Consider the following 26,193-nt stretch of genomic DNA (forward strand, 5'->3'; position numbering starts at 1 on the left):
AAAATAAACTATTAACACTTCTATACTTTAATGCATTCTTAATTTGCAGCATTTTTTCCGCACTTGCCTAAGACGTTTGCACAGCACTGTATACATACACACATGTATACATAAATACACAAAAACATACAGCAGGTGAAATAAGTATTGAACACGTCACCAATTTTTTTCGAAGCAAATATATTTAGAAAGGTGCTATAGACATGAATTTAACACCAGATATCAGTAACAACCCATCCAATCCACACAGGTAAAGAAATCAAACCATAGATGTCCATAAATATAAGTTATGTGTAATAGTGAGAAATGATTGATTGCTCTCACTGAGAGCAATCAATCATTTTTCAACTGGCTAACACGGTACCAAAACCTTTTTCTTTTAACTAATAGTGAGAAATGACACAGGGAATAAGTATTGAAGACATGAAGAAAGATATGTGCAAAAAGCCAAGGAAAGTCATGATACCAGCTGAAAGCTATCAGTAATTAAAAAGCAATCCTGAAATTTATTGAAAATTAATATCAGCTGGTTCAACTGATAAAAAGGTGTCCTATTACCAAGGTGCCACACAAGAAACATCTCATGATGGGTAAAACCAGTGAGCTGTCTTAAGACCTTTGCAACCTTATTGTTGCAAAACATACTTATGGCATTGGTTACACAATTTCTAACTAACTGAAGAATACAATGAGCCCTCTAGGGGTCATAATCTAGAAGGGGAAAGAACATAATTTTACTAGGGATGATTGAATACCTGAAATATTCGGCTTGGCAAATATTTTCCGAATAGGTCACCGATATGCGAATATTCGATGCACAATGTAAGTCTATGGGAAGTGTTAAAGCCGGGCTTTTGTTTCCTCTCAGGTAGCAGGGACGGACCGGCCGGTTGTGAGAGCACGCTTAAAACACCATGACAGACAGGAGTCTATAGTGATTCAAATTAGCTCTGCCCCTTTATTGGATCTGAAGGTTTCTTTATACCTTTCAAGCTGATTACGCAATATGAGACATGTGATATAGTTACATAACTTTAGATAGATACCAAATATAGTCATTTGGGATATAAGCATGATATCATCACATAAGGAAAGGATTAATATTTCAAGGCCAAAGAGATATGTAATAAAAAGTGTTTCAAGAGATGTAATCAATCAAACCTTGTCAAACAAGCTGCATAGGTCAAGATGACCGTATAAACAATTCTAGGGCCTTAATGATAGTCATAGCAGATGTGAAATAGAACATCAATTACTCATTCCAAGATTGCATAACTGATTGCATAACTGATTGCATAACTGATACATCGAAAAAGATACAAAATGGCTTCTCTAACAGAAGCCTGAATAGTTCCAAATAGTTGTTATTCAGGTTTCTCATAGGCTTACATGGGGCATCGAATATTCGCAAATAGTCGAATAGTGGCGACCGATTTGGGAAATATTCGCGAAGCCGAATATTTGAGGTATTCGATCATCCCTAAATTTTACCGTAAACTGTCCATGACCAGGTGCTCCCTTCAAGACTTCAGACAGAGGAGTGAAAAGAATTATCAGAAGAGTTGTTCAAGAGCCAAAAAACACCTGTGGATTGTCAACCACCATGGGCTGTGTGCACCGTCACCATGAAAGACTCCATTGCGGAACAAAAAGCAGGTTCAACACCATTTAAAGTTTGCTCAACAAAATTTAGAAAAGCCTGTGAAATACTGGGAGAATACAGTCTGGACAGATGAGACCAAAGTTGAACTCTTTGGATGCCATAATACACCCCATGTTTGGAGGCCAAAAGGCAAATCACCCCAAAAACATCATCAACGGTGATGTTTGGAGGTGGGAACATCATGGTGTGGGGCTGTTTTTCAGCATATGGCTCTGTCATACTTCATATAACTGAAGGAAGGATGAATGGACAAATGTACCGAGACATTCTTGATAAAAATCTGCTGCCATCTACCAGGATGATGAAGATGAAATTATGATGGACATTTCAGCAGAGAATGACCCCAAACACAAAGCCAAGGAGACTCTCAGTTGGTTTCAGAAAAACAAAATGAAACTGCTAGAATGGCCGAGCCGATCACCAGAGCTGAATCCAATAGAAAATATATGGAAGCAACTAAAGGGGCGGCATGGTGGATCAGTGGTTACCACTGTACGATAGGCAGCACGGTGGCTCAGTGGTTAGCACTGCAGTCTTGCAGTGCTATGGTCCTGAATTTAAATCCCACTAAGGACAATATCTGCAAAGAGTTTGCATGTTCTTCCCATGTTTGTATGGGTTTCCACTGAGTTCTGTAGTTTCATCCCATGCTCCAAATACATACAGATAGAGAACTTAGATTGTGAGCTCCAATGGGGACAGTGTATGTTGTATGTAAAGTGCTGCAGAATATGTAGGTGCTGTCAGGCTACCATTAGGTGGCCCTGGGAGTCAGGTATGAAATTACTCCTTAGTGCAATAATTAAGAAGCCCACTAGAGGTCCCACACACATCGTAGGGATAGTCAAACTGATAAAGTCAATGCCAGGATGTCACGTCTGTACCAGGGAGGAAACAAGCTGAAGTCAAGACACAGAGCCGAGGTCGGCTGCCGGGAGAACAAGTGAACACGGGGGAGTGCGTGGAGGACACAGAGCAGAATAAAATCTGGAGGACAAGGAGGTACAGAGGGAAGGTCGGGCAGGACAGACGGAGGACAAAACAGGCAGGATGGACGGAGGTCACGATGAATGGTACCGAGTAGCAGGACATGAAACAGAGTACCTCTCACAGGAGCTAAGCACATAGGCAAGCCGAAAATATCACTGGCAGCAGCACCGAGATATGGCGGTGTGACCCCTGGAACGAGGCCAGAATGAACAGGCCCCTCCTGGAAGCAGGATGCATGCACCAGCTCAGGAACGGCAGAGCCATGCATGAATCATGACAGGTTCTATATAAAAATAAAGATTATTGCTATTAAAGCTCAGATTTCATAGAAGGAGCCCACGGGATGTCAACAGTGTGTGTGGAAGAATGGGCCAAATTCCCACTGAACAATGCAAGGCACTAGTGTCTTCATACAGGAGACATCTTAAAGCTTCATCACCAACTAAAGCTTTTATTAATAATAATTAATAAAGTTTATATAGCGCCAACATATTCCGCAGCACTTTACAATCCGGTGGGGGGTTGTACAGACAAAAACAAGACAAAATAGCACAAATTCAGCAGCTACAGTAGGAATGAGGGCCCTGCTCGAAAGCTTACACTCTATGGAGAAAGGGGGGGACACAAAAGGTGAAGCACACTTGTAGTATCTGGTAGCTTTTGTACGAAGTATTACATAAATGTCCAATACTTTTTTCCTTGCGTAATTTCCTATTATTAGCCATAATTTATGGACATTTCTGGTTTGATTGCTTTGCCTGTGCGGATTGGATGGGTTGTTACTGACACCTAGTGAGAAATTCCTGTCAATTTCCTTTAGATATTAATAGGATGTAAGTGCTGAGATTTCTGCTCATGGAGATCATACTCCACATTGAATAGAAATATTTTAAAAATGTTGTTTCCATTTTTCCATCCTTTGCAGATCAGTAACGTGTCTCTCCATCTTGTGATTTCCATAATTCCACCACTTTTCCTTTACACACAAATATAATTAAAAAAAGGAGATATTTCCATTTTCTTAACAGTCTAATTTCTATGGAAACTGCAGTTGTCAGACATCTGTGTATGCATGTCTTGGAAATTCATCAACGGGGAAAAATGCATCCTGCACATAGAAGTCATAGCAAAAATTAAATGGATTCCACTGCAGTTGCTTGTTAGCGCCGTATTTCTCCAAACCAGGGCTTGGTGCTTGTTTTCCCTCCTTTCCTTTTTTAATCTTCCTTTAAAGGGAACCTGTCACCAGATTTGGTGACTATAAGCTGGGCCACCACCACCGGGCTCTGTTTTCAACAGCTGACATGTGTGCCTGCATAACCCCTTAAATCTCGCTGCCAAAGTCTGGCAACGAGATCTATATGCGCGCGGCCATGATTTCTACTTACCGCCGCCCCCACCGGAAGTCACGTGTGTGATCACGTGACTTTCGGTGGTTGCCATCGTAGCACAGGGTCATGTGATGACGCCTGCAGCTATGAAGTTTTACTTTCGTTTTCCCTTGGCCGGGAGCAGAGGGAAACAGGAAGTGACTGAATCTGCTGTTTACAGCTGTATAGCTTGTGATCAGCAGATAGATAAGAGCGATCGGATTGCTGATCGCTATAGCCCCCTAGGGGGACTAGTAAAATATAAAAAAAAGTTAAACAAAAAGTTTAAAAAAAAAACCAAAAACCTAAAAGATCAAATCACCCCCCTTTCCCCCCATTGAAAATTAAAGGGTTAAAAAAGAAATAAATATACACATGTTTGGTATCGCCGCGTTCAGAAATGCCCGATCTATCAAAATATAAAATCAATTAATCTGATTGGTAAACGGCGTAGTGGCAAAAAAATTCCAAATGCCAAAATTACGTTTTTTGGTCGCCGCAAGTTTTACGCAAAATGCCATAACAGGCGATCAAAATGTAGCATCTGCGCAAAAATGGTACCATTAGAAACGTCAGCTCGAGACGCAAAAGATAAGCCATCACTGAGCCATAGATTCCAAAAAATGAGAACGCTATGGGTTTCGGAAAATGGCGCAAAATGTGCGCCACTTTTATTGGACAAGCTTGTGAATTTTTTTTAACCCCTTAGATACAAGTAAACCTATACATGTTTGGTGTCTACAAACTCGCACCGACCTCAGGCATCATTCCCACACATCAGTTTTACCATATAGTGAACACCGTGAATAAAACATCCCAAAAACTATTGTGCCATCACACTTTTTTTGCAGTTTTTCCACACTTTATATATATGTATATGTATTATCTGACAGGGTGCAATAGGGACTCACTTAGGGGTAGCCATCGTGGTGTGGGGGCGCCAGACTGTATCGTTTGTTTAGGGTGCCGACCCCCGCTTGAGGTAGGGAGTAGTCAGGAGACAGGTATTAGGGTCCCCTCCCTCCTTGACGTACTCCCGCCTAACCTCTGTCAAAAGCCATACCCACCCATACCCATACCCATCTATCAATGTGAGGTAATTTGGGCACGAGGCAATTTGATATACACGATCCTCTTGTTATACCTCACTGGCTATCCGCACTCTTGCACTTTATCAGTTTTGAGCACTTTTTCATACCTGCCGTTAGGGTGACTTAGGGCAGGTCAAGGATAGCCGTCGGTGAGTGGGGGCGCCATATCATGTTTTTAGGGTGCCAACCCCCGCGTGAGGTAGTGGACAGGAGGGAGGCTTACTTTTAGGGTTTTTATTCTTTACCCTCCTCCCTTCTCCACCTGTGCACTTTAGGTTCTACATTGTGTGTATTTTGGATGTTTTAAGCTTACCAATAAAATGATGTTTTAAGGGTTTATTTATATAAATTGTTTCTCCAAACCTTCCCTTCACTTTAATATATCATTTCTCATTTTCAGAAAATCAATAGAAATGTATTGCTTGGAAATTCGGAGACGTTGTCAGTAGTTTAAGGAATAAAAGAACAATTTACATTTTACTCAAAAATATAAAGAGAAAAATCAGAAAAACTGACAATTTGCAGCGGCTTCTTCAATTTTTGACAGAGCAGTGTGTGTTGCACATCTCTCAGCGCCCGGGCTCCAATCACTTGGCCTCATCCCCACCAGCATCAGCCTCATCACTGCATCACCTCACTTCAGATCTCTCCGCCGGCCGCAGAACCTGAGAGCAGGCACGTCCGCGAGCTATGCAAATGAGGAACGCATCACCGCTGACGCCGGGGACTGCCCCGTTATATATATACGTATCCCTCCGCCGGGGCTCCTGTGCAGAGCGGAACGCAGCAGAGAGGAAGATCTGAACTGAGCAGGTGAGAGCGGCCGCCGCACCCCTGCATTGCCCAGCATTGCCCAGCATTGCCCCAGCATTGCCCCGCGTCCCCTACCACCTGCACCTCTTGTACTGGTGGGGCGGCACTATTTACTGCTAAGGACTATATTATGTGATAAAATGATGGAGGATACTTTGCTAATGTAAATAATGTTATATAATAATTGGTGTATAAATGTGACTTTTATTCTTGCAAGAAATGTTTCCATCCATATAATATACATTGCAGTAATATAATCTGTACATTGCTGCATACATCTATATACAGTTAATTAAGTTTACACATTGCAGTTATATATATATATATATATATATATATATATATATATATATATATACATTGCACTGATATGCAGCTATGCATTGGATTAATGTAAATCTTATTTATTAATTGCACTGCTACATATATTTATACGTTGCACTAATATAAATCTATATATTTTCTACATTCATCTGTATACATTGCACTATTAAAAATCTATACACTGCTGTATACATTGTACTAATATAAATCTATATATTGCTACATACGTCATTGAACTCATAAATCTGTATACTGCTGTATCCATTGCACTAATGTAAATCTATATACTGCTGTATACATTGCACTAATATAAATCTGTATACTACTGTATATATTGCACTAAAAGAAATCTATATACCTCTGCATTCATCTATATACACTGCACTAATCTAAAACTATATACTCCTGTATGCAATGCACTAATATAAATTTATATACTGCTGTATACATTGTCCTAATATAAAACTATATACTGCTGTATACATTGCACTAATATAAATCTATATACCTCTGCATTCATCTATATACACTGCACTAATATAAATCTATATACCTATACCTCTGCATTCACCTATATACACTGCACTAATATAAATCTATATACCTCTGCATTCATCTATATACACTGCACTAATATAAATCTATATACCTCTGCATTCATCTATATACACTGCACTAATATAAATCTATATACCTCTGCATTTCTTCTATATACACTGCACTAATATAAATCTATATACTGATGAATTCACCTGTATACATTGCACTAGTATAAACCTATATACCGCTGCCTTCATCTGTATACATTGCAGTGCTGATCTGTGGTGTTTCTGTGCCATTTGTCAGGCCGCAGTATTTATAGCCCAGATTTCATTTGTGTATCTGATAGAAAGTAACAAGTGGGGAGGGTCCTGCCATGTTGGCACCGTGCCCCTCGTCTTCTGCTTTCATGCAGTGATTCAGTTCTGGGGGGTGCGGAGATGTGAAGGGTGGGCCTGCTGCTTAGAATATTAGGAAATAGGAGCAATGCCCCTTCTCTATTTTTATATTAGCATGTATCACCTCCCCATTTCCCCCTCATCTCTGTGTGCAGAGCATAGTGATGATCCTGGGCCGCAGACTGTGATCTGATGTCACCCAGAGGTCATTAGTTGGGATCCTGGAAGGGACCAGTAACCTACGGGCACATTGGGCAGCGAGAAGGTTACACTGGTGGAGTTGGGCAATAACCACAGAATTTCTCAAGTTTTGCACAAAAAAACCCCCTAAAAATGCAATATTTTGGTTTCTTGTGTTGTGGATACTCCTCTATGTATGTAATATTCATAAATGGTGGTCCGTATACTGCGTCCTGCCATGTGATGGGGGTGGGGAGAGCCTCTCTGTCCTTGACTGCAGACATCCTCGTCACTCCTCCTCATCGTGACGTCATCTACTAGATCTCCACTGGGAGGAGGCCATCTTGTATCTATCTCATCATCCTCAATTCCCAGAGATCATTGTAGTCATGGAAACACTAAGGATTCCCTAGAGGGTGAACGTCCTTCTCTTTCGGTGACCTTGCTGCCGTGTTTCCATGGCGTCATAATATGCAGATACCTCGAGTTCACCATTAATGGCCCCTGACAGTCACTAAATTATCAAAAGGTCTTGCTTATTTAGATGCTACACAAATCCATCTAAAATGTAGTATTGTAGAGATGGTCCAAGCGATGAGTGAGGCAGCAATGTAGTTTGGGCCTCATTGCGTGTGTGTGTATGTATATATATATATATATATATATATATATATATATATATATATGCACATATGCGCAATGAGACCTATAATATACATATTACCACTTGCGCATACACATAATATATATAAATACAACGCGATACAGCATATATATGTGTATATATATATATATATATATATATATATATATATATATATATATATATACACACACACACACTCAAAAATTAAAGGGAACACTTAAACAAGAAGACGGTATTTTAGTGTTCCCCCTCATATATACACGGTGTATATATATATATACCCGCACATATGCGCAATGAGACCTATAATATATATATTACCACTTGCGCATACATATAGTATATATAAATATAACCCGCAATTGGTAATATATATATATATATATATATATATATATATATATATACATATATAATACAACTTCTGGGATTAATTGCTAATTGACCCTCAGGGGAGAAAAAAGCAACATGCTATTTATTTTATTTTTTCTCGTATGTGGGAAAGAAAAACCCCCCGGACCACCTTCCATCAGTATTTTGGCTCAGATCTTCTTAAAGGGTAGGTCCATGGGTCAGTTTCTCCCATCATGAGCAGCCCAGAGATTATAATAGTTACACATTCTATATGGCAAAAACAAAAACAAAAATAGGACACATACGTGAAAGGCAAAAAAATCAATTTGTGTGAAATTTTTCAACCCGTGTGTTTTTACCATCCGTGTGGCACTTGCAGCACTAGCGGTCCCCTATCTGTGCTGCAAGTGCGCCATCTTGTTTTTTTCTGCAGTCCATCCAGATACATGTTCTATCTGTAAAACAACATGGCTATTTCATGTATGAAAAAATCTGAACATGTGAATCAGGCCTTTGTGGTGACAATTTGATTGAGTGGCCTCTAGGCCGATTTCACACTGGCGACATTCACAGTCTAAGTCCAGACCTGGATTTAGGAGACCGCCGTTGTGGACGCGGACTCCGGCCTTAGCATGTTTTTGTCATGTGGATGAGCCAACGTTAGATATTTGGGTGGATTCTGACTAGATAATAATGTTTCATTTCCATAGCGCCAACATATTCCGCAGCGCTTTACAATTCAGAGGGGACATGTACAGACAATATGAGACAATACAAAATTAAGATACCAGGAGGATTGATGGCTGTCCTCGCTGCTTACAGTCTATGAGGAAATAGGGGAGGCACAAAAGGTGAATGGGGGGGGAAGCTTGTCATATATGGTCAAGCCATCGATTTAATAGGGGATTGAAAACCAGCTATGATCCATATATTATTTGACTTCACCCCTTAGGGAGCTAATAAAGCCACAGAATGGTGTCTGTTGGTGACTCACAGGCCGCCATATTGGATTGGAGGGTGAGGGCTGTGTTGTCCTTTAGAGCTGTCATGGCGCCTGTGACTATACTGCGCTTACTCCTCGGACTTTCCTTCCTGCTGACACTTGGGTCCCGTCCAATTCTTCTGATAGGAAAAGCCACAAGCAGCAGCTCTAATAATAAGAAACCTCAGGCCTGTGGATACATAGCAGAGCTGAGTTTGTCATTCGCCGCTTGTTATGGTATCACAATGCTGCTTTTATAAAGGGTTTGCTAATTATTTTATTTATGATGCAGACCTGACATTCAGGAGCTTGGGAAAGTTGGGTAAAGCAGTTTTGGAATCCAGGAGGATTGTCATCCAGCTTTCCTTAAAGAAAAAACATATTCTTTTTAGTGAAAATGCTGTAATGCCGGTGTGTCCGGTTCACAGTACGGTATAGTCTAGACGTCCTGTCATTGATCGCTTTGGTGGTTGTGGCGTCGGTGCGCTGATATTTATGGACTCCGATACGGTTCTTGTTTGCAGTCATGAGGCTGCGGGTTAATGTACAACGCCCGGTGCCCTTTATCCCGGCCCTAAGTCCGCATTGTGCTTATTTCAGCAGAGCAAGATGGCAAGTACCAAGGAGAAGCTGATCCACAATGTGGTGCCCGAGGCGGCCGTCTGCCAGAATAAGGTCACCATTGTCGGCGTCGGTGCAGTCGGCATGGCCTGTGCCATCAGCGTCCTGCAGAAGGTGAGGCGACTCCCATCGTTTACCCCGGAGCTTTCTGTGTGATCTGCATTCACTTACACTGTACGTTTCTCCCGTAGGATTTGGCGGATGAACTTGCTCTGGTTGATGTGATCGAAGACAAACTGAAGGGTGAAATGATGGATTTACAACATGGCAGCCTCTTCCTGCGGACTCCTAAGATTGTGTCCGGGAAAGGTAAGTCCGCCAGTTGGCCAGTAACTCACCAAAACTTGACATGTTCCCCACAGATGAGCTCTGTCCAAATATTAACCAGGTGACTACCCCTGTACCAGGGCCAACCCTCTTCAGGACCCCTCCATGCCTCCAGTTACATTTATAGTCTATAGACCCCTTCGGGGGCACTTTATTTTTCACTTTAGCACTTGTATCTTTGGCTAAAAATAATTTTTGCAATTGGATTTTATTAAAAATGTTGCATTATTTGCCTTTTGTAACCTTTGTGTATTTCAACCATATAAAAATTTCCAATTTATGGTTCAGAAGTAGGAATATAAAGAGATATAAATTCTCCTGTCAGTATGAGCTCACTGATGGATTCTCAGTCAACTCTTTCTGCAGCAATAGATAGAGGGCAAATGGGGCAACTTTTTTTTTAATAAAACTTTTAGCCAAAATTGTATGCAAGTAAGAAGAAATGCCTTGAGGGTGTCCCTGCATCCCTGTCGGACATTACGGTGTGTACATGGACTGTGAATGTCGACTGTATGAATGAGGCCTTAAAGGGGTTGTCCCCTACTTTTACATTGATGGCCTATCCTGAGGATAGGTCATCAGGTCCGACACCACACACCCCTGCCAATCAGCTGTTCTTGGTCCCGGCAGTGGCGGCAGAAGGCAACCGGAAATGCTCAGCTCTAGAGCCGCTCCGTCTTCGATACTGGCCGGGTACTGCACATCTGCCTCCCATTCAGATCAGTAGGAGACGGATGTGCAGTACCTGGTTGTGGCCTCTATCAGAAGATGGAGCAGCTTCAGGACTGAGCATTTCCAGCCATCTGCTGCCACCACCAGGACCAAGAACAGTTGATCTGCGGGATGCCAGGTGTCAGACCCCGGCCGATCAGACATTGATGACCTATTCTAAGGATGAGCCATCAATGTAAAAGTAGTGGACAACCCCTTTATTGTTGGTACAAAATTTGTCAACTTCATCATATACTTGTTGCTTTCAATTGCTCGGTCTGCCCGGTATGGGTTCAGTCACAATAGCCGAACCCCTTAATCTTCACGGCGAGGCTCGGGGCATCTGTACCAATAGACAAACTGCCATGATGGTGACTTGACTATTGTTGTTGCAGATTACAGTGTCACAGCCAATTCCAAGCTGGTGGTGGTCACAGCCGGAGCCCGTCAGCAAGAAGGAGAGAGCCGCCTGAACCTGGTGCAGCGCAACGTCAACATCTTCAAATTTATCATTCCTAATATTGTAAAGCACAGTCCGAACTGCATCCTGCTGGTTGTTTCCAATCCCGGTGAGTCCTGCACTGCAACACCCAGGGGATCAGGCAGTCCTATGTAATGGGGGCCTGCAGTAATGTACAGACCCAGAATGGCAAGAGCACAACGGATTATAATAGAAGCCGCTCATATCGGTCACACATGGTTGTAAAATGTCTCTGGAGGTTGTCACCACTAGTGATACATGATACAGCTGTGTTCATGGGGGTCACATACTTTTCTCATTCTTTTGAATTACATTCTGACTTTCCCAAGTTTGAATGGCTGATACTAGTGATGAGCGAGTACTACCGAGATCTGTACTCGCAACGAACATTTTGATGTTTGAGTCAGCACCAAGTATAATGGAAGTCGGGAACTCGAGTATTCTTCTATTAGAGTGCTCAAGTTCCCCATTGACTTCCATTATACTCTGTACACGAGTCAAGCCCATCTGAGCATCAAAATCCTCATTACGAGTACTGAGCACCCGAGCATGGTAGTGCCCGCTCCTCACTAGTTATCAGTACTGAGCACCCAAGCATGGTAGTGCCCGCTCATCACTAGTTACAAGTACTGAGCACCCGAGCATGGTAGTGCCCGCTCCTCACTAGTTATCAGTACTGAACCCCTGAGCATGGTAGTGCCCGCTCATCACTAGTTACGAGTACCAAATACCCGAGCATGGTAGTGCCCACTCATCACTAGTTACAACTACTGAGCATGGTAGTGCTCACTCATCACTAGTTACAAATACTGAGCACCCGAGCATGGTAGTGCCCGCTCATCACTAGTTACGAGTACTGAGCACCCGAGCATGGTAGTGCCCGCTCATCACTAGTTACGAGTACCAAATATCCGAGCATGGTAGTGCCCACTCATCACTAGTTACGAATACTGAGCACCCGAGCATGGTAGTGCCCACTCATCACTAGTTACAAATACTGAGCACCCGAGCATGGTAGTGCCCGCTCATCACTAGTTACGAATACTGAGCACCCGAGCATGGTAGTGCCCGCTCTTCACTAGTTACAAATACTGAGCACCCGAGCATGGTAGTGCCCGCTCATCACTAGTTACAAATACTGAGCACCCGAGCATGGTAGTGCCCGCTCATCACTAGTTACAAGTACTGAGCACCCGAGCATGGTAGTGCCCGCTCATCACTAGTTACCAGTACTGAGCACCTGAGCATGGTAGTGCCCGCTCATCACTAGTTATGAGTACTGAGCACCCGAGCATGGTAGTGCTCACTCATCACTAGTTACGAGTACCGAGCACCCGAGCATGGTAGTGCCCGCTCATCACTAGTTACAAGCACAGAGCTCCTGAGCATGGTAGTGCCCGCTCATCACTAGTTATGAGTACTGAGCACCCGAGCATGGTAGTGCCCGCTCATCACTAGTTACCAGCACTGAGCACCCGAGCATGGTAGTGCCCGCTCATCACTATTTACCAGTACTGAGCACCTGAGCATTGTAGTGCCCACTCATCACTAGTTACCAGTACTGAGCATGGTAGTGCCCGCTCATCACTAGTTACGAGTACAGAGCACCCGAGCATGGTAGTGCCTGCTCATCACTAGTTACCAGTACTGAGCATGGTAGTGCTCGCTCATCACTAGTTACGAGTACTGAGCACCCGAGCATGGTAGTGCCCGCTCATCACTAGTTACCAGCACTGAGCACCCGAGCATGGTAGTGCCCGCTCATCACTATTTACCAGTACTGAGCACCTGAGCATTGTAGTGCCCACTCATCACTAGTTACCAGTACTGAGCATGGTAGTGCCCGCTCATCACTAGTTACGAGTACAGAGCACCCGAGCATGGTAGTGCCCGCTCATCACTAGTTGATACCAGAGAACTATAGATAGAACTGTTAAATGCAAACTTGTACTTTTATCCTTCTCTAGTTGATGTCTTGACCTACGTAGCCTGGAAAATCAGCGGCTTCCCCAAGCACCGTGTCATCGGCAGTGGCTGTAACCTGGACTCTGCTCGTTTCCGCTACCTCATGGGAGAGAAGTTGGGCATTCACTCCCTGAGCTGTCACGGCTGGGTCATCGGTGAACATGGAGACTCCAGCGGTGAGCGCAGTCCTCGGGGAGACAGTGTCTTAAGATGAAACCTCACGTAACCTTAGAACTGGTCTATATTTATCTCCTTGGAAAGGTCAAGATGGTAACTCAAGTAGGTCAGACGCTGCGGCCTTCACCCCGAAAGGCCCAGAAAGGTCACTGGGGAGTATTGGTGCGGTGCTGAATGTCAGATGCCAACACTCAGCTGTGACCGGGTGTAGGAGCTGTACAGCCTCGCTATATACAGGAGAACACTATTTTAACTCTTTAAAGAATTGATAAACAGGGGTAATAAAATTCCAAATGGTGTAAAACCTTTCAAAAATTAAACAATCGGAAACTACGATCAAGTAGGGTAGTGTTATGGAGGTGGGGGGAGGCATTTAATTTGCAGACTGTGATCACAGCTAGCTCTGGTCGCTTCTGTTACAGGCAAACGTCGGCTGTGTAACGCTGATTCCATCTGCCTGGCATTGAGCAGGCTCAGCTCCTGAGCCCGTTCTATACACCCCAAATACAACTTGTGATGGCAACGTACATCGTTGATTATTAAAGGGTTAATATGAAATCAATGGCAACTGATGCTCCATGCAGGGTCATCTGCTTAGTCTTATGAGTTTTCCTTCCTCTCTCAGTGCCCGTCTGGAGTGGGGTGAATGTGGCCGGAGTCTCTCTGAAGACCCTGAATCCTGACATGGGAGCAGACGGCGATAAGGAAAACTGGAAGGAGGTTCACAAACAAGTAGTGGACAGGTATAGATTCCGACCGGTGCAGGCTGCTGATCACCATATAACAAAGAATACAAACTCACAGAATGTGATCAATTCCCTTGTAGTGCTTATGAAGTGATCAAGCTGAAGGGGTACACCTCCTGGGCCATCGGCCTGTCAGTCGCAGATCTCGCAGAAACCACTTTAAAGAACCTCAGACGTGTTCATCCTATTTCCACAATGGTGAAGGTATGTGATCCACTACAGCAACTGTATATAGTAATCCATGGACAGGTATCTATTTAATAAAGGGTCAAGGAAGGGCACCACTAAAGAGTAACTAACCACTATAATACTACCCCCTATGTGCAAGAGTACAACTACTATAATACTGTCCCCTATGTACAAGAATACAACTACTATAATACTGCACCTATGTACAAGAATATAACTACTATAATACTGTCCAATATGTACAGGAATATAACTGCTATAATACTGCCTCCTATGTACAAGAATATAACTACTATAATACTGCTCCCTATGTGCAAGTATACAACTACTATAATACTGCCCCTATATACAAGAATATAACTACTATAATACTGCCTGTATGTACAAGAATACAACTACAATAATACTGCCTCCTATGTACAAGAATATAACTACTATAATACTGCCCCCTATGTACAAGAATATAACTACTGTAATACTGTCCAATATGTACAGGAATATAACTGCTATAATACTGCCTCCTATGTACAAGAATATAACTACTATAATACTGCCCCCTATGCCAAGAATATAACTACTATAATACTGCCCCTATGTATAAGAATATAACTACTATAATACTGCCCCCTATGTACAAGAATATAACTGCTATAATACTGCCCCCTATGTACAAGAATACAACTACTATAATACTGCCCCTATGTACAAGAATATATCTACTATAATACTGCCCTCTATGTACAAGAATATAACTACTATAATACTGCTCCTATGTACAAGAATATAACTACTATAATACTGCCCCCTATGTACAAGAATATAACTACTATAATACTGCCCAATATGTACAGGCATATAACTGCTATAATACTGCTTCCTATGTTCAAGAATATAACTACTATAATACTGCTCCCTCTGTCAAGAATATAACTACTATAATACTGCCCCTATATACAAGAATATAACTACTATAATACTGCTCCTATATACAAATAACTACAATAATACTGCTCCTATATACAAATAACTACAATAATACTGCCCCCTATGTACAAAATATTCAGCTTGTATATCTTTTTCAGGGAATGTACGGCATAAAGGAGGACGTCTTCCTTAGCATCCCATCCGTTTTGGGTAACCAGGGCATCACGGATGTGGTGAACATGACCCTAAAGCCTGATGAAGAGGAGCGTCTCAGGAAGAGCGCAGACACTCTCTGGTCTATCCAGAAGGAGCTGCAGTTTTAAGCCGCTGTCTTCGGCTCACGTGTCCGCTGTCGTCTCATTGTGTTTTTCTGTTGCACTTTTTGAGTAGGTCAATTTCCCTTGTGCCGTAATCATCTGTATCCGTGAAATTGCCACCAGTAATGCTCCAATCTGTACGGCTGCCGGAGCGCCATACCGCTACGTGTGGTATTTCATAATGGCACTTTGTTGGAAAGAAAGGGTTCATTTAATGACCTCTGGGATTAACAAATCCTCACATTTTGTGTCCATTTAAACATTTTCCCAGCCCAAAAGAGAGAGAGAACTGTGGAGCACTTAAAGGGACCTACACCTGTTTTTGAAAAATCTGATTAATAAAGCAACCCCTTTAAGTAGCATACCTCAGTATGGTTGCTTTCACTCCATTATTGCCCATTGACCAAGTCAGAGGATCCTTTAGACAGTCCAAAAGTGTCTGGATGAATGTTTACAGGGCTGATATTTCACATCAAGAATTATGTTCCCACCACCAAAGAGAATATATCTAAAGAGTCTATAGGAGTATATAGAGTATATATAAATATCTGTGTCTTATATGTTGTCTTCACTTCCACGCAAGGAACGTTTCCTGTATTTACAGCAGAAAATCTGCTGAGAAATGAAAAGGCAACATGGATTTGGCACTAATAAAAAGAATTTTGGAACTTAAGAAGTCTGAGCTGTCATTCTACTCTTAAAGGGGCAGTAACCTTAAAAAAAAACAATTACTGCACTTATCAGTCTCACTTAGGGATAAATGTCTGTGGAAGTTTCCGGTGCTGGAGACGGTGATCATGGCGGCGTATATTTGTGGGCTTGCCCTCAAATCATACAGCTAGCTTGAAATGGCTGGTAACAGGGAGTAATAGCTCTGAAATGCATTGGGGCCAGTAAATTCAGACTAGCAGTTCTAGTAAAGGGCTCGCTGACGGACGATGCACAAAACTGAGTCGCATGCCAAAAATAAAGAATATCTGTAGGACACAAACTTTTGCTGAATCACTGTAGGAGCACAATGGGTTAACACTAATGATCATTTGTCAGATCATTAATAATAATAAAATCCAAGCAGCCGCACATTCTACACAAATTTCCGTTTATCAGGAGCGATAAGTTTTCAGCTTCCACAATTCCGGGAGGGTTATCTGGATAAACTTTGTACCTTTTTGTAAACACCAAGAGCTTTTCTTGGCACAAACACAAGAGTTTATGGCTTTGGTTTTCTGTCTGACATTTCCCATGATACTCTGCAAGTCTGGGGGGGAGGAGGATATTTCTACATGGTAAATGGGAGGGGAAAAATAAAAAAAAAACACTACAAAAGCCTTAGGTGGTCTAAGGACAACGTATGGACCGGCTGGAGGTATCCACATTCAACGTCTCGTTCATGCCTATGTGGCACTCAAGATCAGGCCAGGACACTGGCCGTCCGACAACAAAACGTGTGAATCCGACCTTAGTAGAATCTGGTACTGTAATACGCTACTTTCTGCTCAGTGTGAACAATTTGAGTGTGAAGCTGGTCACAGACTATTGGACCAATAGACGTAAACCGGACTTTCTACAGGACGGACTGCTGGTTACGTTGATCTTACTCTTTTGAGTTTTATTAGAGACTGCTTACTCGTCAGTTTAAGGTACACAATTTGAAGGGGGAAGGGGTTGTAACAGTATGTCATCCTAGTTGGGCTCCATGGACTCCAATAAAATGAGGCCTGTGGTAGAATTCATTGCCCTGCATCTGGTGGTGGGGGGGTTTGCGAATTTTTTGTTTGTGTTCCTCTCTGTAGGGGCTTCTCTATACACAACGCTGAAGACTGGGCTTCTGGAACCTTCATACTTTGAGCTACAGTATATGTAGAAAATGGCTAAGGGGTTGGGATGTGATCACCTCGCCTCATCCAGGGGGCTGATCTAAATAGAGGTTGAAAATGGTGTTTCAGGATGTGAAGATCTGAGGTTGTGAGTTCTATTAATCCCCTAGGCAGGTTATCGATGGAATTATTTTATATCTATTGTCCATGGTCTTGTAGCAACTCCGGGTAGATGGCCAAAATGTGATTCCTCGAGGCCACGAGATCCCAAACTGGAACCGATAGTTCCATGGCCCCCGTACCAAGCGATACCCACGGCCTCCCAACTTTTGATTGGCCCAATGCTTTTGTTCCTCCTACCGGTATGGTCTGAAGTCACAGCCTATCCTCCTCCAGACTTTGGATACCATGACCGTAGCGAGTGTATCCTGCTTAAGCTGGCAACAATAGTCCTTATGCTCCTCCAGACGATGAATATCACGACCATAGCATGTGTTTCAGCTCCAATCTCTACAGTCCATGCATTGGCACCAGGACCTAGCCGCAGCAACTGATCCTTGCCTCTCCACCTCCTAACACCCGCAACATCCAAACATGTGTCTCCTCCCTTTTCTTCCATAGGAAAGTATTTTCTTAACACATCTGTATACCAGTCAGATTTGTTTCACCAATACAGAGCTCCAAATCCCCTGCATCAACAAAGCCGCCAGTAGCTTACTCAATTTGACTGTACTTGGAATATATAGCGGGGCAAGTAATGAACACCACCAATTTTCTAAGTAAATATATATCTAAAGGCGCTATTAAGTCAACTGATGGCCTATAAAATGGTGTGTCATTACCAAAGTGCCACACAAGAAACATCTCATGATGGGTAAAACCAGTGAGCTGTCTCAAGACCTTCATATCATTATTGTTACAAAACATACTGATGACATTGATTACAGAAGAATTTCTAAATGTTCCAGTATGCACTGATGGGACCATAAACTGGAAAGAACAAAACTTTACCATAAATCGGCCACAATCAGGTGCTCCCTGCAAGATGTCAGACAGAGGAGTGAAAAGAATTATCAGAAGAGTTGTTCCAAGAGCAAAGGACCACCTGTAGAGAGCTACGGACCTGGGATCAGCAGGTACAATTGTTTCAAAGAAAACAATAAAGATGGGCAAAACATGCGTCGGGGTGAAGAGACATGGACTCACAATCGCATCACACAAGTACACTTAAGGTATAGTGGTATCTCCTAAACTACCTTCTATTGCATTAAAGAGAACCAATCCCCAGGATTTTGTGATATGAACTAAAGGCAGTGCCATACAAGCAGTAAGATGCTGGACCCAGGCATACTTGTTAGGCCTAAAACACACTTCCGCAAAAAAAACGTACGTGTCTCACGGTCCGTGTTCCGTTTTTTAGGGGCGTTTCTCCGTTACGTATGGCATCCGTGTCATGGCGTATGCGAGCCGTGTGTGCGTGTGGAATGTCCGTATTGACATAAAATACGTACGTGTGCTGTCCGTGTGCTGTCCGTTTATAAATTCCCGCATTCTTACCCAATTAACAATTTTAATCATTCATCATCAGATCCTGGTGTTGTTGTTTGCTTTCAATTGACCTGATAGATTGGTAACAAGTGTTGCAGATTTTGTGATGAAAAACAGACACGGACGATACGTGCTAAACACGGACATACTCAGTGTGCTGTCCGTGCAGGCACGGACCCATAGACTAAAGCGGGTCCGTGCCTGTGTGCTGCCGGCCAAAAACTGACATGTCGTCCTTGTAGAAAAGCGCACACACATACTTACCACACGGACACACGTTCCGTGTGATTTTACGTGTGTGTGCCATCTACCATTGAATAACATGGGTCTCCGGTACGTGCAAATACGTACCGCACACGTACAAAAAAAACGGATGTGTGTTGCGGGTCTTATATAAAGATCCAATGCTTGGTGGCAGAAATATCTTATCAAAGTTGCAGAAATGCACGGCATTTTGATTGACAGGTGCAATGGTGGCAGGGGATTGTGGGTCAGGTCCTCACTGTAAAATCGTCCTCCTCCAGCCTTGGAGATGTATTCGATTCCTTATTTCACCCATTGCAAGTCCTTGTCCTTTCACAATTTTGTATAAATCAATAGTATAGATAACTATAAGGATTTTTATAATGTATCATCTTAGAGTATCCAGGTTTTTTGCTCCACTTATGAGCCACTTCTCAACTATATGAAAAACAGCTAAAGTATAACAAATCAAGGGAATCAGATTACAGCCCATTGAAGTGTAAGGATGTAAGAGCAAAGTGAGAAACAGACACAGATGGGGCTGATGCTTGAGAGTGTTTCTTATCTCAGAGGTGGATGCACAGCTACACTGCCCAGTACTGCTATATAATGTGTTTGTAGCAAGTGTTTGTTATATGAGAGCTGGAGACAGCTACACTGCTCGGTACTGCTGTACAGTGGTACCTCGCTTAACGAGTAACCCACTTAACGAGAATTTCGCTTAACAAGCAAAGCTTTCTGTAAATTTGTAACTCTGTTTACGAGAAAGCTTTGCTGTACGAGCAAAATACTCACCGCACACACTTCCGGTTCCGTACATCCACCGCACTCTGACCCGCACTTGCAGTCCACACACATGCACACACATACAGTATTATGCTCACCTTACCTTCCAGTCTCATGGTTCTTGTAGTCTGCCGGTACATCGCGACGTCCTTACGGCGAACTACAAGACCCAGGAGGCCAGCGATGGAACGGAAGGTAAGGTGAGCATAGTATGTGTACCTTCCGTTCCATCGCCGGCCTCCTGGGTCCTGTAGTTCGCCGCTCCACTCCAGGCTGTGCATCGGCATCCATAGCGACGAAGCAGGAACTTCCTCTATCACCGCTACTCAAAGGCAGCGCGCTGGCCAATCAGAGGCAAGCGCTCCTGCCTTTGACGTCAGCGCTCTGGCAGCGGAAGTTCCTCCCTCGTCGTTATGGTAACCCGATACACAGCCCGTACCGGAGAACAGCAAGTTCCAGGAGACCGGCGATGGAACGGAAGGTAAGGTGAGCATAATATGTGTGTGTGTGTTTGTGCGAGTGTGAAATGGCACAACAGGGGACCAGGATGGGACATTTAACACGTTGTGGAACGAATTGTCTGCATTGTAATGATTTCCTATGGGAAGAAGGGAATTTTGTTTACTTACCGTAAATTCCTTTTCTTCTAGCTCCAATTGGGAGACCCAGACAATTGGGTGTATAGGCTATGCCTCCGGAGGCCGCACAAAGTATTACACTAAAAGTGTAAAGCCCCTCCCCTTCTGCCTATACACCCCCCGTGCTCCCACGGGCTGCTCAGTTTTGGTGCAAAAGCAAGAAGGAGGAAAAACAATTATAAACTGGTTTAAAGTAAATTCAATCCGAAGGAATATCGGAGAACTGAAACCATTCAACATGAACAACATGTGTACACAAAAAAACAGGGGCGGGTGCTGGGTCTCCCAATTGGAGCTAGAAGAAAAGGAATTTACGGTAAGTAAACAAAATTCCCTTCTTCTTTGTCGCTCCTAATTGGGAGACCCAGACAATTGGGACGTCCAAAAGCAGTCCCTGGGTGGGTAAATAATACCTCATAATAGAGCCGTAACGGCTCCGGCCTACAGGTGGCTAACCGCCGCCTGAAGGACTCGCCTACCTAGGCTGGCATCTGCCGAAGCATAGGTATGCACCTGATAGTGTTTCGTGAAAGTGTGCAGGCTCGACCAGGTAGCCGCCTGACACACCTGCTGAGCCGTAGCCTGGTGCCGCAAAGCCCAGGACGCACCCACGGCTCTGGTAGAATGGGCTTTCAGCCGTGAGGGAACCGGAAGCCCCGCAGAACGGTAAGCTTCGAGAATTGGTTCCTTGATCCACCGAGCCAGGGTTGATTTGGAAGCCTGTGACCCTTTACGCTGACCAGCGACAAGGACAAAGAGTGCATCCGAGTGGCGCAGCGGCGCCGTACGAGAAATGTAGTATCTGAGTGCTCTCACCAGATCTAACAAGTGCAAATCCTTTTCACATTGGTGAACTGGATGAGGACAAAAAGATGGTAAGGAGATGTCCTGATTCAGATGAAAGGGGGATACCACTTTAGGGAGAAATTCCGGAACCGGACGCAGAACCACCTTGTCCTGGTGAAACACCAGGAAAGGGGCTTTGCATGACAGAGCTGCTAGCTCCGACACTCTCCGAAGTGAAGTGATTGCTACTAGGAAAACCACTTTCTGCGAAAGGCGTGCGAGAGAAATATCTTTCATTGGCTCAAACGGTGGTTTCTGAAGAACCAGCAGCACCCTGTTCAGATCCCAGGGTTCCAACGGACGTTTGTAAGGAGGAACGATGTGACAAACCCCCTGCAGGAACGTGCGTACCTGTGGAAGCCTGGCCAGGCGCTTCTGAAAAAACACAGAGAGCGCAGAGACTTGTCCCTTAAGGGAGCCGAGTGACAAACCCTTTTCTAATCCGGACTGAAGAAAAGACAGGAAAGTGGGCAAGGCAAATGGCCAGGGAGAAAAACTCCCAGCAGAGCACCATGACAGGAATATTTTCCACGTCCTGTGGTAGATCCTGGCGGACGTTGGTTTCCTAGCCTGTCTCATAGTGGCAATGACCTCCTGAGATAATCCTGAGGACGCTAGGATCCAGGACTCAATGGCCACACAGTCAGGTTCAGGGCCGCAGAATTCAGATGGAAAAACGGCCCTTGAGACAGTAAGTCTGGTCGGTCTGGTAGTGCCCACGGTTGGCCGACCGTGAGATGCCACAGATCCGGGTACCACGACCTCCTCGGCCAGTCTGGAGCGACGAGGATGGCGCGGCGGCAGTCGGCCCTGATCTTGCGTAACACTCTGGGCAACAGTGCCAGAGGAGGAAACACATAAGGGAGTTGAAACTGCGACCAATCCTGAACTAAGGCGTCTGCCGCCAGAGCTCTGTGATCGTGAGATCGCGCCATGAATGCCGTGACCTTGTTGTTGTGCCGGGACGCCATTAGGTCGACGTCCGGCATCCCCCAGCGGCAACAGATCTCCTGAAACACGTCCGGGTGAAGGGACCATTCGCCTGCGTCCATGCCCTGGCGACTGAGAAAGTCTGCTTCCCAGTTTTCCACGCCCGGGATGTGAACTGCGGAGATGGTGGAGGCCGTGGCTTCCACCCACATCAAAATCCGTCGGACTTCCTGGAAGGCTTGCCAACTGCGTGTCCCGCCTTGGTGGTTGATGTAAGCCACCGCTGTGGAGTTGTCCGATTGAATTCGGATCTGCTTGCCTTCCAGCCACTGCTGGAACGCCTTCAGGGCAAGATACACTGCCCTGATCTCCAGGACATTGATCTGGAGTGAGGACTCTTGCTGAGTCCACGTACCCTGGGCCCTGTGGTGGAGAAAAACTGCTCCCCACCCTGACAGACTCGCGTCCGTCGTGACCACCGCCCAGGATGGGGGTAGAAAGGATTTCCCCTTCGATAGTGAAGTGGGAAGAAGCCACCACCGAAGAGAAGCTTTGGTTGCCTGAGAAAGAGAGACGTTTCTGTCGAGGGACGTCGGATTCCTGTCCCATTTGCGTAGGATGTCCCATTGAAGAGGACGCAGATGAAACTGCGCAAAAGGAACTGCCTCCATTGCTGCTACCATCTTCCCTAGGAAGTGTATGAGGCGCCTCAGGGGGTGCGACTGGCCCTGCAGGAGAGATTGCACTCCTGTCTGTAGTGAACGCTGTTTGTTCAGCGGGAGCTTCACTATCGCTGCTAGAGTATGAAACTCCATGCCAAGATATGTTAGCGATTGGGCCGGTGTCAGATTTGACTTTGGAAAATTGATAATCCACCCGAAACTCTGGAGAGTTTCTAGAGTAGCGTTGAGGCTGTGTTGGCATGCCTCTTGAGAGGGTGCCTTGACCAGCAGATCGTCCAAGTAAGGAATCACTGAGTGACCCCGAGAGTGGAGTACCGCTACTACTGAAGCCATGACCTTGGTGAAAACCCGTGAGGCTGTCGCCAGGCCGAACGGCAGTGCCACGAACTGAAGGTGTTCCTGTCCTATGGCGAAGCGCAGGAAGCGCTGATGCTCTGCAGCAATGGGTACGTGGACATAAGCATCTTTGATATCGATCGATGCGAGGAAATCTCCTTGGGACATTGAGGCGATGACGGAGCGGAGGGATTCCATCCGGAACCGCCTGGTCTTTACGTGTTTGTTGAGCAGTTTCAGGTCCAGGACAGGACGGAAAGACCCGTCCGTCTTTGGAACCACAAACAGGTTGGAGTAAAAACCGTGACCCTGTTGCTGAAGAGGCACAGGGACCACCACTCATTCCGCCTTTAGAGTGCCTACCGCCTGCAGAAGAGCATCGGCTCGCTCGGGAGGCGGAGATGTTTTGAAGAATCGAGTCGGAGGACGAGAGCTGAACTCTATCCTGTAACCGTGAGACAGAATGTCTCTCACCCAACGGTCTTGTACCTGTGGCAGCCAGATGTCGCAAAAGCGGGAGAGCCTGCCACCGACCGAGGATGCGGTGTGAAGTGGCCGTAAGTCATGAGGAAGCCGCCTTGGTAGCGGCACCTCCGGCGGTCTTTTTAGGACGTGAGTTAGACCGCCATGAGTCGGAGTTCCTCTGATTTTTCTGAGGCCTTTTGGACGAGGAGAATTGGGACTTGCCCGGACCCCGAAAGGACCGAAATCTCGACTGTCCCTTCCTCTGCCGGGGTAAGTTTGGTCTGGCCTGGGGTAAGGATGTTTCCTTTCCCTTGGATTGCTTGATGATTTCATCCAATCTCTCACCAAACAAACGGTCGCCAGAAAATGGCAAACTGGTTAAGCACTTTTTGGAAGCGGAATCCGCCTTCCATTCTCGTAGCCACAAGGCCCTGCGTATTGCGACCGAATTGTCGGCTGCAACCGCTGTACGGCTTGCAGAGTCCAAGACAGCATTAATAGCGTAGGATGCAAATGCCGACGTTTGAGCTGTTATGGAAGCCACTTGCGGCGCAGACGTACGTGTGAGTGCGTCAATTTGTGCCTGACCCGCTGAGATAGCTTGTAGTGCCCATACGGCTGCGAATGCTGGAGCAAAAGACGCGCCGATAGCTTCATAGATGGATTTCAACCAGAGCTCCATCTGTCTATCCGTGGCATCCTTGAGTGAAGCCCCATCTTCAACTGCAACTATGGATCTAGCTGCCAGTCTGGAGATTGGAGGATCCACCTTGGGACACTGAGTCCAGCCCTTGACCACGTCAGGGGGGAAAGGATAACGGGTATCCTTAAGGCGCTTAGAAAAACGTTTGTCTGGACAAGCTCGGTGTTTCTGGACTGCCTCTCTGAAGTCAGAGTGGTCTAGAAACATACTCGTTGTACGCTTGGGGAACCTGAAACGGAATTTCTCCTGCTGAGAAGCTGACTCCTCTACAGGAGGAGCTGAGGGAGAAATCTCCAACATTTGATTTATGGACGCGATAAGATCATTCACTATAGCGTCCCCATCAGGAGTATCAAGGTTGAGAGCAGCCTCAGGATCAGAATCCTGATCAGCTATCTCCTCTTCCCCATACAGAGAGTCCTCCTGCTGAGACCCTGAACAATGTGATGATGTTGAGGGATTTTCCCAGCGAGCACGCTTAGGCGGTCTGGGACTGCGGTCCGTGTCAGAGACCTCACCCTGGGATCTATGAGACACCCCGGGAGGACATGGTTGAACAAACTGAGAGGAACCAGTGGGCAATGATTCTGCAGTGCCCATGGTCTGACATACTGGTCTGGGCTGCAAAGCTTCTAGTATCTTAGCCATAGTCTCAGAAAGCTTTTCAGTAAAAGCTGTAAACTCCGTTCCTGTCACCTGGACAGTGTTAACAGGTGGTTCTCCCTGGGCCACGCTTAGCAGAGGCTCCGGCTGAGTGAGTGCCACAGGGGCTGAGCAGTGCACACAATGAGGGTCTGTGGAACCTGCCGGTAGTGAAGCCGTACATGCAGCGCAGGCAGCATAGTAAGCCTGTGTTTTGGCACCCCTGCTTCTTGTGGGCGCCATGCTGTTTTCTCTCCTAAGCAACCTAGGAGGGTATATAGCCAAAGAGCAACCGTGCACTACCCAGTGTAAAGTAAAGCATATAAACTATAATTACACTGCTGCACAAGTGGGGCCAGCACAAAAGTGCTGCTTACCGGCCGCTCAAAGCGGTTGTGTGGCCACCAGAATCCCTGCCTGGGTCCCCCAGAGTTTATCGCTCTTCTGCAGCGTCAGGGGAGCTGACAGGAATGGCTGCCGGCGTCCTGAGGAGAGGAGGAAGCCGTGGGCGTGACCCAGAAAAGTGCGGGAACTGGTGCCGTACTGTGTACAGTGAGGGGGGAGGAGTATGCAAAGCATGCTCCAGCCCTCAGTGCTGCCGTCCTGTACAGCGTCCCGCCCTTCCCCTGACTGGCAGGGCTGGGGGCGGGAAGAAAAGGAAACTAGGCCGCAAAAAGCCGGGGACTCTAGTAATAAGCGCGGCCGCCGTATAAGCGCGGCTGGCGCGGAAGTCCCCGGCGCACTAAC

General features: G+C 45.2%; 1 protein-coding gene across 2 annotated transcripts; it reads left to right on the plus strand.

Moving 5' to 3' along the window:
• The first annotated feature begins 5,818 nt into the window (after positions 1-5,818).
• On the plus strand, positions 5,819-16,485 carry LOC142255429 (L-lactate dehydrogenase A chain). Of its 2 annotated transcripts, none has more exons than XM_075327048.1 (8): positions 5,819-5,927; positions 9,952-10,086; positions 10,164-10,281; positions 11,406-11,579; positions 13,459-13,632; positions 14,259-14,376; positions 14,460-14,583; positions 15,651-16,485. In XM_075327048.1, exons 2-8 carry the CDS (start codon positions 9,961-9,963, stop codon positions 15,813-15,815), a joined length of 999 nt encoding a protein of 332 aa, XP_075183163.1. In that variant the 5' UTR covers positions 5,819-5,927; positions 9,952-9,960; the 3' UTR covers positions 15,816-16,485. The 2 variants fall into 2 exon arrangements, with proteins under 2 accessions (XP_075183163.1, XP_075183164.1); XM_075327049.1 differs by having other exon boundaries at positions 5,824-5,927; positions 9,955-10,086.
• Positions 16,486-26,193: the final 9,708 nt, after the last annotated feature.

The sequence above is a fragment of the Anomaloglossus baeobatrachus genome, chromosome 10 (assembly GCF_048569485.1).
Source record: "Anomaloglossus baeobatrachus isolate aAnoBae1 chromosome 10, aAnoBae1.hap1, whole genome shotgun sequence".
NCBI classification, from domain to species: Eukaryota; Metazoa; Chordata; class Amphibia; order Anura; family Aromobatidae; genus Anomaloglossus; species Anomaloglossus baeobatrachus.